Source organism: Dromiciops gliroides, chromosome X, assembly GCF_019393635.1.
Source record: "Dromiciops gliroides isolate mDroGli1 chromosome X, mDroGli1.pri, whole genome shotgun sequence".
Classification (NCBI taxonomy): domain Eukaryota; kingdom Metazoa; phylum Chordata; class Mammalia; order Microbiotheria; family Microbiotheriidae; genus Dromiciops; species Dromiciops gliroides.
The window spans coordinates 80,385,396-80,399,575 of record NC_057867.1 but is presented as its reverse complement, the minus strand read 5'-3'; the positions used below and the strand labels follow the sequence as shown (position 1 = coordinate 80,399,575).

Genomic DNA, 14,180 nt, shown 5'->3' with positions numbered 1-14,180 from the left:
GTGGGATCTACCCTGAGTATTTTTTTTTTTTTAGTAATAAAGTACTGTCCTGTTGAAAGCCTGTTTTATTGCCACTGGGGCCCCCTCCTTGTTGCAGGGGAGGTTCCTGTTGAGGCCAGACCACTAGTAATGACCCATTTCAGTGCTGAATGTAGCCTGAAGAGACCTCCCACCCCAATCCAGTGGTGGCCAGGCAGCCCACATTGCGGACCACACCAAACACCAGCCAGAAGTGGACCATCTGCTTCTACCCTGCAGTCTGGGAAGTGGTTTGGGTACAGCTTTCAAATGTAAGACTCTACTTGCATTTGCAGATGGAACCACCTCAGCCACTAGGCCTCAGATTGTTCTACCAGTAAGACACGATCAAGGAAATTAAACAAGCAGCTTCAGAGCTCAATGCTTTGTCTAAGAATTGGGAATCAAGGGAATGTCCATCAATTGAGGAATGACTGAAGAAGCTGTGATATATGATTGTGGTGGAATGGTATTGTGCTATAGGAAATGACAAACAGGATGATCCCAGAAAAACTTGGAAAGATTCATGAACTGATGTATAGTGAAGTGAGCAGAACTGGGAGGACATTGTGCATAGTGACAGCATTATAGCTCTATAAGCAATTGTGAATGACTTAACTACTCTCAGCAATACAATGATCCAAGACAATCCCAAGGGACTAATGATGAAGCTTACTATCCACTCCCATAGAAAGAACTGATAAAAAGAGCACTTGAGCTCAGTGCTTTCTGCAATGAGAGGGAGGCAGCAAATGATTGTCAACAGGCCCAGCAAGACATTGCAAAGAGCAGATAGTCAATAAACATTAAGTGCCTACTGTGTGCCAGGCTCTAGGGATTAACAAAAAGGCAAGACAGTCCCAGTCCCCAAGGAGCTCGGTCTAATACAAAGCTAAATGGTGTGCTAGGACCCCATACAGAGTCGAGTAACTGAATGTGGGGGTTGAAAAATTTGGCAGCAGTAAAAGGTTATGTATAACTACTTTATATGCCTATATACCCAGGATCATGTAAAAATTTCTTGGATGAAAAGGAGTCAGGAGTAGAAAAAGTTTAAGAAGCCCCAGTCTAATCGAGGCAACAATGTACAAACACAATCTAGATGGTGTAAATTGGAGATACTCAGCAGAGGGAAGGATCTAGAATGAGAGGGTGTGGAAATGTTTCCTATAGAAGGCTGGATTTTGGCTAGGCCTTGAAGGAACTCTGGAGGTGAACAAGAGGGGAAGCCAGGGAAAATTCCTGGAGTCTGGAGGTAGGATGTCTTTTTTGAATTAATATTTTTGAGGTTACTGACTTTTTAAAAATTCAATTTTATTCTCAGTCTGAATTCTCTACCCCCTCACCCCACCCATTGAGAAGGCAAGAAAAACAAAATTCAATATAAATATGGAGTGTCATTCAAAAAGCAAATGACTATATTAGCCATGTCCAAAAAAAAAGAAGAAAGGAAAATATGCTTCAGTCTGTCCTCTGAGGCCACTGCTTCTCTATATCTGGAGATGGGCAGCATGTTTCATCATGAGTCTTTTGCAATTGTGCTTGCTCATCATCTTGATCAGAGTTACTTAGTCTTTGTTGTTTAACTGTTTCAGTCGTGTCTGACTCTTTGTGACCCCATTGGGGGTTTTCTTGGCAAAGATACCAGAGTGCTTTGCCATTTCCTTCTCCTCCTCATTTTATAGATGAGGAAACTGAGGCAAACAGGGCAAAGTGACTTGCCCAAGGTCACAAAGCTAGTAAGGGTCTGAGTGAGACCAGATATGAACTCTGGTAGATGAGTTTTCCTGACTCCAAGCCCTGTACTCTACCCACTATGGGGCCACCTAGCTGCCCTACTTAGTCTTTACAATATTGTTATTTTGTATAAACCAAAGCTTCTTAAACTGTGGGTCGAGTAACTGAATGTGGGGGTGGCAAAAAATTTGGCAACAGTAAAAGGTTATGTATACCTATTTTATATACCTATATGCCTGGGGTTGCATAAAAATTCCTCTGGTGAAAAGGGGTGGACAGTGGGAAAAGTATAAGAAGCCCTGGTATAAATCATCTTCCTGGTTCTGCTCACTTCACTTTGCATCATTTCAGATCATCAGAACATATCAAGTCATTCCCAAGCCTTCCATCCAATTAGAATTTGTGAGACTGGAGTTTATTTAATGGGGTGGGTACAGGGAGAGTCAGGATGAAAAGGTTTGGAAAAACCACTGTGGTGAGTGGGACAGTGAGTTAATTAGGGAGATATGAAAGGATTGCTTTGCTGCAGCAGGGGCCCAGTTGAGATTGTTTCATATACATCTGTAATGGAGCCAGTCAGAACTGTCTTGTGACTTTCTCCTGCTTCTTTCAGTAGCACGAGCAGGCGTGAAGGCAGCTGACAGTAGAAGTGATGCAGGGCTTGGCAGAGCAAGACCGGTGCTGTGATAAGGGGCCAGAGGCCTCATGGGAAGAGGCTGGTGCAGTGAGGGGTCGAGATGGGGAAGGGAGAATTCAGCCAGTTAGTGCAGGGGTGAAGGCCTGGGAAAGAACTGAGGGGCAAAGGGGGGAGGGTGGGAGAAGCACAGGGTTGGGGTTATGAGGCAAAGGAAAATGAGTCATTACAACAGATTGTGATCAGAGAAGGGAATTCTAGAGTTCTTGAACATGGAAGTGAAGCATTTGTAGATAATGGCAAGGTCACCTGTCTGGGCAGGTTGAAGAAGTGAGAGATTAGGGTGCTTGAGAGATGACTGATATTATTGTGGAGACTACACATGACTTCTGGGCAGCCAGGTACTCACCTTCTAAGGCCATGAGTGCAGAACACACAATTTCTAAGAAAGTGAACCTTGGGACAGTATGACAAATAGAACCTCTTGGCTGAGGCCTAAGAACAGTTCACCTTGCCTGGCATCGTGTGTTCTTTATGACTAGTTACAGGATTGTGACATGTGCCCATGAGTCAAGGGCAAAATGACTTGGACCTTGGCTGCAGTGCTTCCAAGAATACTCATAATGACCTCAAGGTCAAGCTGTGTTTGACTCTCTCAAGTCCTTTGCACCTTTAACAATCTCTGATTCTCAAAGATGGAAGTCAAATCTAGTTGAGCTCACTGGAAGCTGCCCTATAAATGTGAGGGATGGCTTTTGTACTGTAACGATTGGAATGACGTCACCTGCTGGAGACTTACTGTAGAAGAGTTCAGCCCATGAAGTGAAGGTCTTTGAGGGCAAGACCAGGAGTCTTTTCTTTGGCATCAGGAAGTGACGTAGGCTAGTGGGAGGAGGAAGGAAGAGACTGGCAGCTCAGTCTCACTCTTTCCTGAGGACGCTGGTGGAGAGGGGAGCTAGAAATGCCCTCTCCCTTTAAAAGATAGGAATCTAGGCTTTTCTCTCTCTTTACCAAATTCTTATTCTCCTTAATAAATGCTTAAAAGTCTAACTCTTGCTAAAGCTTATAATTTATTGGCGACCACTCATTAGATATTTTAGACAGACTAGCTAGAATTTTAGCCCTTAACAGTACCCATCAGTGGGCCAAAGGTCACATTCCAAAGAGGTGATTGTCTGGCAGCCCTTCCTCTGAACTGCTCAGATCATTGGGATCAGCAACACCATCATGGTGATCCCGAGAGGGATGAAGGGATTTGAAATCATGCTATAGAAGAAACATCACTTGAAGGAACTGCAGAGCCAGGATCATTAGAAAGGAGACTAAATAATAAACCAACCAACCAAATCAGAGCTATCCAATAAGACAAAGCCTTTTAAACTGTAGGTCTCATAACTGAATGTGGGGTCAGAAAATTTGGCACCAGTAAAAGGTGATAGATACCTATTTTATATACCTAGATACCCAGGGGTGAGTAAAAAATTCTCAGGTGAAAAGGAGTCAAGAGTGGAAAAAGTTTAAGAAGTCCTGCCATAGGGGAACAGGCTAATCTTCCCTGCCCCCAGTATTGAGTGAAAGGGTATGATGTAAAATGGAAGTCATGTCCAAGCAGAGGCTTCTTGCTGGACTACAGGCCGGTACTGACAATGTAAGATGCTGGTGCTGTTCAGAGCCCTTTACATAAAAAACTGCAAAATTTCTCATGGCTCCCTTCTAACTCATATTAGAAGAATGGCTTCCTGGCCCCTATCTCTCTTGCACAGGCCAAAATGCCCTTGAGGATATATGTACACTGTGAGGGGTTTTCAGTTGTAAAAGGAATTGCTCACACCTGAAATAGCTTTCCAGACTGGAACTGGTTCAGCCACATTTTGGGTGGGAGATATTGAGGTGGCCTTAGGAGTTAGGAGGAATGTTCCAATCTGTAGCCTCCTAGGATTAAGACATGAAGGGAGGTCCAAAGCTCCTGCCAAGGTGGAGGGGATTTTTTTTGGCACAGTGGAATGAACACTGGATTTAGTCAGAGAACTGAGTTCAAAGGCCCAATGTTTGGGACTTTGGGACTCTGTGTGTCCCCTCCCCACCATTACCCCATCCCCAGCTATCCATCTAGTTCATTCTATATGCCCTTAGGCCCAAACCTCATCATGATGCTTAGAGACTTTCCCTGGTATCAACAGAGCACAGCCTTGGCCAGCTACAAAGTTCTGAAATACATCTTTGTTGTTTGGTCATTTTTCAGTCATGTCTGATTCTTTATGACCCCATTGGGGGTTTTCTTTTCTTTTTTTGGTGAGGCAATTGGGGTTAAGTGACTTGCCCAGGGTCACACAGCTAGTTAAGTGTCAAGTGTCTGAGGCCGGATTTGAACTCAGGTCCTCCTGACTCCAGGGCCAGTGCTCCATCCACTGTGCCACCTAGCTGCCCCAGGGGGTTTTCTTGATAAAGATACTGGAGTGGTTTGCCATTCCAATCTCCAGTTGTTTTATAGATGAGAAAACCGAGGCAAAAAAAAGTTAAGTGACTTGCCCAGGGTCACACAGCTAGTAAGTGAGGCCAAATTTGAACTTAGGAAGATGAGTCTTCCTGACTCCAGGCCTGGCACTATATCCACTGCGCCACCTAGCTGTTTTTTATTTAATTGATCTTCCCCAGCCTTAGCTTCATAGATTGCGGGCTAGAACAGACCTTGGATGCTGTCTAGTCCACCCCATTCGTTTTATAGTTGAGGAAAAAGGCCAAAGGAAAGGAAATGGTTTGCTTAAGGTCACACACAGGTAGTAAATAGCAGAATTTGCCCTAACCCCAGGTCCTTTCCCTTCAAAATAGATGCTCTTTCCCTGTGCCATGTCCTCTGGGTCTGACGGGCTCTTTCTCATTCACCAACACAACCTTGCTCATGCCCTTCCTTTGAAGTAGTTTCCCCTGTCAAAACCCAGACATTTTCTCCCCTGCCCTCTAAAATTCTTAGTCACTAGCTCACCTAGTTTCTCACCAGTCTTATTTTTGAAAAATATTGTTTCCCTCCAATGACATGCGAAAATTTGTAACTTTTTTTTGAGTTCCAAATTCTATCCTTCCCTCCATCCTCTCTCCCGTCTGATACAGTAAGCAATCTGATGTGATATGTGTGCAATCATGAAAAACATTTCCAGATTAAGTCATTTGGTATCACTACTCTTTAACCCCTTGCTAGAGTGGTCTCTGCCCACAACCTTGTATTACAACTGCTTTTCTTCAATGCCCTCTATGCTAATCCCCAAGCTCAGTCCTCACTTCTGTTGACCATCTTCTCTCATACTCTCCCCCTTGGGGGTTTTGAAGAACACTATATCCTTTTTTGTTGCTTTTATCTGACAGTCTTTCCCATCACTCCCGAAGTATAGGAATTCTCCACCCGCATCTCCCCACTTCAGATCAGAAGGGCCAGTTTTCCCTCTGTCTTTCTTGCCACCCACTCTATAGGGGATGCTCAGGATCCCCATCCCCCCCCCCCCATTCGCTGCATGATCCAGTTTGCTGATTGAGGTAGAAAAGTGGAATTCACAGGCTATGGTTTGAGGAGGTGGTCCAGACTATTGTTTGAGTTTTTAAAATTCAATTTTATTTTCATTCTAAATTGCTTTCTTCCCCCATCCACTGAGAACACAAGAAAAACAAAACCATTACAAATATGTTTAGTCATGCAAAACAAAATCTCACATCAGAGATAGAAAGGAGACAGAAAAAGAGAGGGGGGGGAAGGGAGAATGGAAAAAATGCTTCGATTTGCCCTCTGAGTCCATCAGTTCTGTCTGGAGGTGAGCAACATTTTTCATCATGGGTCCTTTAGAGTTGTGGGGGATCATTGTATTGATCAGAGTAGCTAAGTCTTTCATCGTGGATCATCCTGCCAATATTTGTTACTGTATACAATGTTATCCTGATTCTGCTCACTTCACTCTATCAATTCATATACGTCTTCGCAGGCTTCCCTAAAACCATTCCCATCATTATTTCTAATTTGTTCAATCATCCCCCAATTAATGGACAGTTTCCAATTCTTTGCCACCACAAAAAGAGCTGAAGATTTCTCTCTATATATACGTATTTTTTTCTTCTTCTATGTTGGGTGTATAGAACTATTGCTGTGTCAGAGGTTGTGCACAGATCCTGGCTTTTGATACTTCATTCCAGTTCAGTCTTGGAGGAAGGGGAGCAGGAGGGTGCAGGAGGTTAAGCAATGGAAGTGGTCAACAACACAGGAATGAGTTCAGCAGGGCATGGGAACCCTAAACACTCTAAGAAGCAGAAGCCAGCTGAGGGTGGTGATAGAGACTCAGGCTCCATTTGCTCTCCAGTGGCTGAAGGGTGAATTCAAGAGGCCCAGTAGACAGGCATGGATGGATGACCCCTCGGGCACGTGGCCCATCTCCCTCCCAATCCCAGAACACTCACACACAAGGCCAGCATTTGCCAAGTCGCCAGGGCCAGCCCTGTGACATAGGGGATCCAGTGGGGCAAGCTGAGCAGTGGGCCTTCTCTGCTGCCACTGGGGAGCTGCACACACAGTCTGTAGGCATATAATACCTGGGCCCCAGCTTCACCCCAATGTCCTTCAGTCGGGGCTAGCTGTGGGATACAAGTCATAGAAGACCTGCTTTGGGGAGCCCACAGTGGAATCGAAGCCTAATGAGGATGGAGAACTGGACTAGGCCGGGCTGCCTGGGACACAGATGGAAGACTGCTTTGGGGCTGAGGGGACAGGAACAACGGCCACATCCCTGCTCCTTTCCAGGATCCAAGGGTTAGGCCAAGCCAAATGCTCCCCTTCCCTCTGCCCCATCCCACAAGGCCTCAGGGATCTGGGGCAGGCCTCTCCCTTTCTTTCTTCCATTCCCCAGTATCATCTTTCTCCTTCCCCCAAATTGGACTGAAAACTGTGAGCACAGGACCTCCCATTTTCTATCATTGTGGCCATTTAAGTCTTTCTCAGTTGCCTCTTACTATCACCTCCATTAGGGCCCTAATGGTCTCTGATTTTGCATATGTGTACCAGAGTCTCAGCTACCAGTATGATCCTGGGCAAGTCACTGAACTTCTGTCTGCCTCAGTTTCCTCGTCTTTAAAGCACCTATCCTAAGGTCGTTGTGAGGATCCAATGAGATCTGCTTTCTAAAGCGCTTTGCACACCTTCAGGTGCTACAGGCTAGTTGCTATTATGGCTCTCCTCAGGCCCTACCGTGAGTTTTGCATGAATAGAGGCGAATCAGGGTGACTGGAGATCACTGAAGGCTCGGGCATCTCCTACTGTAGGTGACAATTCATGGACCATGTGGAGGGACCATCAAAGGGGTGGGAAGATGTTAAGCTACATCTAAGAAATCACAGAGAACAAAAACCCAAAAGCTTGGAGTAGAGGTGCATGATAAAGATTTAATTGAATTAACTGGAAGCCAAAGTTTGAAAAGCTAGGCTCTCACTCCCTAGTAGGAGAGGGCCCTGGGGGGGCCTCCTTCACCCCCACCTCCCCTCACTTGGAGGAGCAGGAGGAACTAAGTGCTCACCACTGTTGCCTCATAGGACTAGAGGCAGGTAGCTGCTGAGGACCACCTACCAGGTGAGGCCTCATGATGGCAATGAGTAACCCTGAGCTTCACAACAGCCCCATCACCCAAACTCTGACCCCTTTGGTACAGGAGTGGGAGCAGCAGCGAGAAGAGCTATATAGGAAGGGCCCCACCTTTAGACAAGGAGAGGGGATGGCTAACTAGGTACATGATTGGCCCCAAGCCCTGAGGCCGCGCCCTCTCATAATCACCATGCTGGAGGAAGGAAGGCTTCCCTTCCCCTAAGGCTTTCTGATCCTCTGTAAGGCCACCCTTTCTGAGCTGGCTTTTGTTCATCTTGGGAACAGGGTTATACACTTGGAGAAAAAAGTCCATGATTCTGTGCTCAAAGGGAAGCAGCGCTGGGGGCAAGGAGCCAATGAAGTCTGCAATGCAGAGTCTGATGGTGAGAGCATAAGGTTAGGAGTCATATCCCAGGGAAAAAACTGGGGAGGGGAAGGTGTCACGGTAGCCAGTCCCTGACCACCATCCCACTCTGCACCACAAAAACCAACCCCCTTGCCTAACACCACTCCCCTCAGTCTTCCTTCCTTCCACACCCACTGGGGGTGGATGGAGGGAGCAGGGACAGAGGGTCAGCTTTCGGGATGAAAACCAACCCCCACTACCCCACCCATCCCTAGTGTTGTTTTGTTTTCCAGGGAGGAGGCATGGGGGTAGTTAGTCCAGAAAGCCAACTTCCACAGGCTCAGTCACAGTACAGTTGAGCATACGGGTAGCCAGACGTTCAATATCATCCAAGCTCAGGAGGCGTAGACTTCGATCATAGTCCTGTGAGGAGTAGGACGGCAGGAAGGGAAGGGAGAAAAGACATGGTCTTGACCTCAGGTCAAAGGACTGGGAATGAAGGTGGGATAGCCAAAGAGATCAAAGAGAGAGGGAAAGGACCCATATAGCCAAAAATATTTATAGCAACTGTTTTTGTAAGGAGACCTGGAGATTAAAGGGGTGCCTACCAACTGGGAAATGGTTGAATAAGGTGTGATATGTAATGGTGGGTTGTTTGTTTGTTTTTTTTTGGCAGGGCAATGAGGGTCAAGTGACTTGCCCAGGGTCACACAACTTGCGTGTCAAGTGTCCAAGGCTGGATTTGAACTCAGGTCCTCCTGAATCCAAGGCCAGTGCTTTATCCACTGCACCACCCAGTTGCCCCCTTGTGATATGTAATTGTGATGAAATACTATTGTACTCTAAGAAATGACTAGGGGGATGGTTTCAAAGAAACCTGGGAAGACCTATATGAACTGATGCACAGTGAAGTGAGCAGAACCCGAACATTGTGCACAGTAACAGCAACACTGTAACAATGATCAACCCTGAAAGACTACACTCCTCTGATTGATATAATGAGCCACCAGGATCCCAGAGGCCCCACAAGGAAGCCTACTTTACATCCCCTGAGAGAGGAGAGACAGAACCCAAACATTCAATGAAGGCTGTGTTTGTGGACATGGCCAGTGTGGGATTTGGTGGTTCTATACAAGGCTCAGTTGTTTCAAGGGTTCTGTTTGCCTTTTTTTCCCCAATTGAGAGGGCAAAGGTGGCAGGGAGAGAAAACAAATGCTGGTGAACGGTTTGGAGTCAGAAGACTCATGTTCAAAGTCCTCTTTGGACCACCAGATCCTCTTCTGTAGAGATGAGACACCTAAGGTTCCTTCCTGTCCTGCCTTTTTAATTTTTTTTGTGAGGCAATTGGGGTTAAGTGGCTTGCCTAGGGTCACAAAGCTAGTAAGTATTAAGTGTCTGAGGCTGGATTTGAACTCAGGTCCTCCTGACTCCAGGGCTGGTGCTCTATCCACTGTGCCACCTAGTTGCCCCCTGCCCTGCCCTGCCTTTTTGATCTCATGATACTAAGGGTTGGACGTCCAGTTAGCTGAATACTTCAGTTGTAGTATGCAAGCACTAGTGTACGCTAAGGAGATACAGGGCCCTCATAGCTCTAGATCTCACCTTTTGCAGCTGTTCAAGGACTCTCCTGGTATCAGCTGTGCTGAAGTGTCGGGCCAAGATCTGAGAGACCAGCAACCAGGTGGGGAGTGGTTGAGGCTGGGCCTGAGGCTTTGAGGACAGATGTCGAGCAGTTCCCTCATCAGGAAGCTTGATCACTAGGTTGATCTTGGAGTTTGGCCCAATGCTATAGTCTGAAAGTCGAAGCTCATCTGGGAGGAGGAGGAGGAGGAGGAGGAAGAGGAAGAGAAGGTGATGTTTGGCTCCTGTGTCTCTTACCAAAAGAACCAACTTGAGCCCTCCCACCATAGGCACTGGGTTACCTTTATATACTTCCTCAGTGTTGAACAGGTTACTACCCGTGTGCTACCCTAATACCCTGACCTCTCAGGGCCAGCTTGGCCTCTAGGTCCAATTGAGGCACTCAATCAATTCCACAGAGCTCCTTAACCATCCCAGGGAGTACATACACATCAGGGTATTTGTGAAAGTCAAAGATCCTAGTACTGAGGATCAGTAGAAAGAAGTCATTGACATTATGTGAATCTCTCCCATTGTGGCTCAATCCCATGGTCATGTTTTCAGTTTCTGATGCATCAATCAAACAAACACTAGGTTCACCTCTATATGTCAGGCACTGTCAGTGCTAGGGACATCTACAAAAGGGCTTTGCCTCTAAGGAGTTAGCATTCTAGCTGTTCCAGGACCTAGAGTAGGTTTTTCTTTTCTTTTTCTTTTGGTGGGACAACGAGGGTTAAGTGACTTGCCCAGGGTCACACAGCTAGTGTCAAATGTCTGAGACCGGATTTGAACTCAGGTTCTCCTGAATCTAAGGCCAGTGCTTTATCCACTGCACCATCTAGCTGCCCTCTAGAGCAGGTTTTTAACCTGGAGTCTGGGAACTTGCTTTTAAAAATATTTCGATAACTCTTATTGCCTTTGTAATAATCCTATGTATTTTATTTTATGCATTTAAAAACATTATCCTAAGGAGGGATTCATAAGCTTAACAAGATTGCTAAACACAATAAATTTTGTTACACTGGGCCCTCACTGCTGCTTAGCAATCCTACTATACGTCACTTATCAACTCACCCACTGTGCATGTTGGCTCTTCCAAACCTTTTCATCCCATCTGTAACTAGTGTTAGGCCATTCTCTGATAGCTGCCTCTTTCCTTCTTTTCCTCATCTCTTATCATTCAGGTACCTTCTGCCACTTTCTCCATCCTGTCTACTCCAACAAATTGACCCCATTTATCATCAATCTCTCCTTATCTATTAGCTCATTCCCCACTGCCTACAAACATGTGCCCCTCAAACCGTCACTTGATTCAACCATCTCCTCTAGCCATCATCCTGTAACTCCTCTTTGTAGCTAAACTCCACAAAAAGTCAACACTGGGTGCTTCTACTTTCTGTTCTCTCACTCTCTTCCTAACCCCCTACAGTTTGGCTTCTACCCTTACTGTTCTACTAAAACTTCTTTCTTCAAAGTTACCAATGATCTCCAGGTTGCCAAATCCAATGGCCTTTTCTCAATCCTTATTCTCCTCCAACTCTCTGCTGCCTTTAATACTACTGATCACTCTCTCTACCTCGACAGTCCCTTCTGTCTAGGTTTTTGGGACACCACTCTCTCTCCTGGTTCTCTTCCTACCTGACTACTCTTTCTCTGTCTCCTTTGATGGATCTTCACCGAAGATATGTCTGGTAACTGTGAGTGTCCCTCGGAGTTCTGTCCTAGGTCTCCTTCTAGGTCTCTTCTCCCTCTATTACTATTGCACTTGGTGATCTCATGAATTTCCACAGACTCAATCATCATCTCAATGCTGATGATTCACAAATTAACTTATTCAGCCTTAATCTTAAATTCTGAATCTCCAGCTGCCTGTTAGACATCTAAACTGGATGAGCAGTAGACAACTTAAACCCAATATGTCCAAAACAGAATTAATTATCTTTCCCCCTAAACCTTCCCCTTTTCCTCCCTTGTCAGGCCTACAACCTAGGAGTCATCCTGGAACCCTTACAATGTCCCACATCCTATATCCAAGCTGTAGCCAAGGCCTGTGATGTCACCTCTGCAGCATCTCTTGAATATACCCCCTTCTCTGCCACTGCCCTCATCCTGGAGTAGCCCCTCCTCACCTCAAACCTGGACTACAGTAAATAGCCTGCTGACTGGTCTGCTTGCCTAACATCTCTCTCCACTCTGATCCATCCTCCATCCAGCCACTAAAGTGATTTTCCTAAAGTGCAGCTCTGACTGTGTCATCCCTTCCCCTTATCACCTCTACGATCACATATAAAATCCTGTTTGGTGATCAAGGCCCTTTAGAACATCTACCTTTCCAGTCTTCTTACACCTCACACCCCCTTCCCAAGTACTTTTCTTTTTTTTTTTTTTTTTACTCTTTTTTGACCAGGCAATGGGGGTTAAGTGACTAGCCCAGGGTCACACATCTAGTAAGTGTCAAGTGTCTGAGGCCGGATTTGAACTCAGGTACTCCTGAATCCAGGGCCAGTGCTTTATCCACTGTGCCACCTAGCTGCCCCCCCAAGTACTTTTCGATCCAGTAACACTGGCTGGCCTCCTTGCTATTCCTGGAACAAGACAGTTAGCCTTCTGCTCTGGGCATTTTCTCAGGCTGGTCCCTCCTCGTCTCTGAAGTTTCAGCTAAACCCCCCCTTCCCCCCCTCCCCCCCAGCTAGTGCCTTCCTTCCCTCTGAGACTATCTTCAATTTGTCCTTGATCCTGTTGGGCCGTCGTCTCCCCCATGACAATGTGATCCCTCAAGGCCAGGGGCTCTTTTTTTTGTATTCCCAGAGCTTAAAGCACACAGTAGTCACTTAATCAATGTTTCCCCACAGGAAGCTAAGCACCCCGGGCTGGAGGCTGGAGCGAGGCCAGGGCAGCCCCCTCTCCTTCCTTCCCCTCCCCCTTTCTCGATTGCCTCAAAGAGGCTCGGGGGCCGAGAGAGGCCGGTACCTGCCAAAGCCTTGCCCTTGAACAACAGCCGCTGCTGGACCACCGGGACGTTCAATTTCTCAGACACCAGGTGCTTCAGGGTGGAGACTCGCTCGTCCTCGGGCACCTGGGGGCGGGGCGGGGGGCGGGACGAGGCGGGGCCGGCGAGCAGGGAGGCGGTGCTTGAGGAAGCTGCTGGTCCCCGATCGCCCCGCCCCCCGACCCGCTCCTCTGAGGGGGGAGGGGGCCGCCCCGCCCCGGCTCCCGGCCCCGCCCTCGGCCCGCCCAGCCCTCGGCCGCTTGGGCCAGCCAATAGCCCCAGCCCCAGGGAGCGTGCCACCCGACCCCCCCCCCCCTTAGAAGCGGGGGGGGGGGGAAGTGAGGGGGGGGGGTCAACGTTCTCGGAACGCGGTGGGAGTACCTGGAGGCTACATTCCCGGCCTTGGAGTGCCTTCACGGTCAGCTGCATTGCGGCGGGAGCGGCGCCTTTAAGAGCTCCCAGCGGACTTGGACTGCACCTCCCCGTCCGCCGCTTCAACTTCAGGCCCGGCCGGAACCAACAGTGCGCGAGAGGGGGGCTGGCCCACGAGGCTGCTGGGAGCCGGGGAGGCGGGGCCAGGGCTGGGGCGGACCGGATGTGAAACTGAGGGAGGGGGCAGCTGCGGAGAGACTGTGAGCGCCCTCTTCAGGCTTGGAGGGTGCGTTCGGCGCCTCCACGCACTCCCAGACAGGGCCGGGAGCTGCGGCCTGGGCCGAAGGCCCAGTCCCCTTCCTAGTGGCGGCCCGGCCTCTAGGGAGAAACCACGAGGCGAGAAGGGGAATGGGGCTGAGACCCTAGGAGAGAGGCCGGAACCCGTGGCGGCGGGGCGGCGGGGCGGCGGGGTGGCGGGGGGCGGGGGGAGCCTCGATCGCTCAGCGAGCTCTGGGTCTAACGGGAGAGACACCAGGCAGACAGCTGTGCAAACAGGCTGCGGGCCGGAGAAATTGCCGATCATCTCCGAGAGAAGGCACTGGGATGAAGAGAGGACGGGAAGGGCTTCCTGAAGAAAGTGGGGTGTTAGCTGGGGCTTGAGAGGTGCCAGAGGAGCCGGGAGGCAGAGGTGGAGAGGGGGAGCAGTCCCTGGGGGGAGGACTGGCCTGGAAACGCTGGAGGGGTTTTGTTGTAAAGGGATTAAAACACCAAACGGGTTTGTGCATTCGGTCCCGGAGGCCACAGGGGGAGGGGCTTGTCACGTGCTGGGACCTGAGCTTTGGGAAGATAACTG

The 14,180-nt window shown here is 48.2% G+C and overlaps 1 protein-coding gene across 1 annotated transcript; it reads right to left on the bottom strand.

Annotated features, from left to right (window-relative positions):
- Positions 1-6,017: 6,017 nt before the first annotated feature.
- UBL4A (ubiquitin like 4A) lies at positions 6,018-13,508 on the bottom strand. The gene is made up of 4 exons (XM_043974128.1): positions 13,337-13,508; positions 12,937-13,042; positions 9,949-10,157; positions 6,018-8,769 (listed from the first exon to the last, which is right to left on the bottom strand). Exons 1-4 carry the CDS (start codon positions 13,382-13,384, stop codon positions 8,659-8,661), a joined length of 474 nt encoding a protein of 157 aa, XP_043830063.1. The 5' UTR covers positions 13,385-13,508; the 3' UTR covers positions 6,018-8,658.
- Positions 13,509-14,180: the final 672 nt, after the last annotated feature.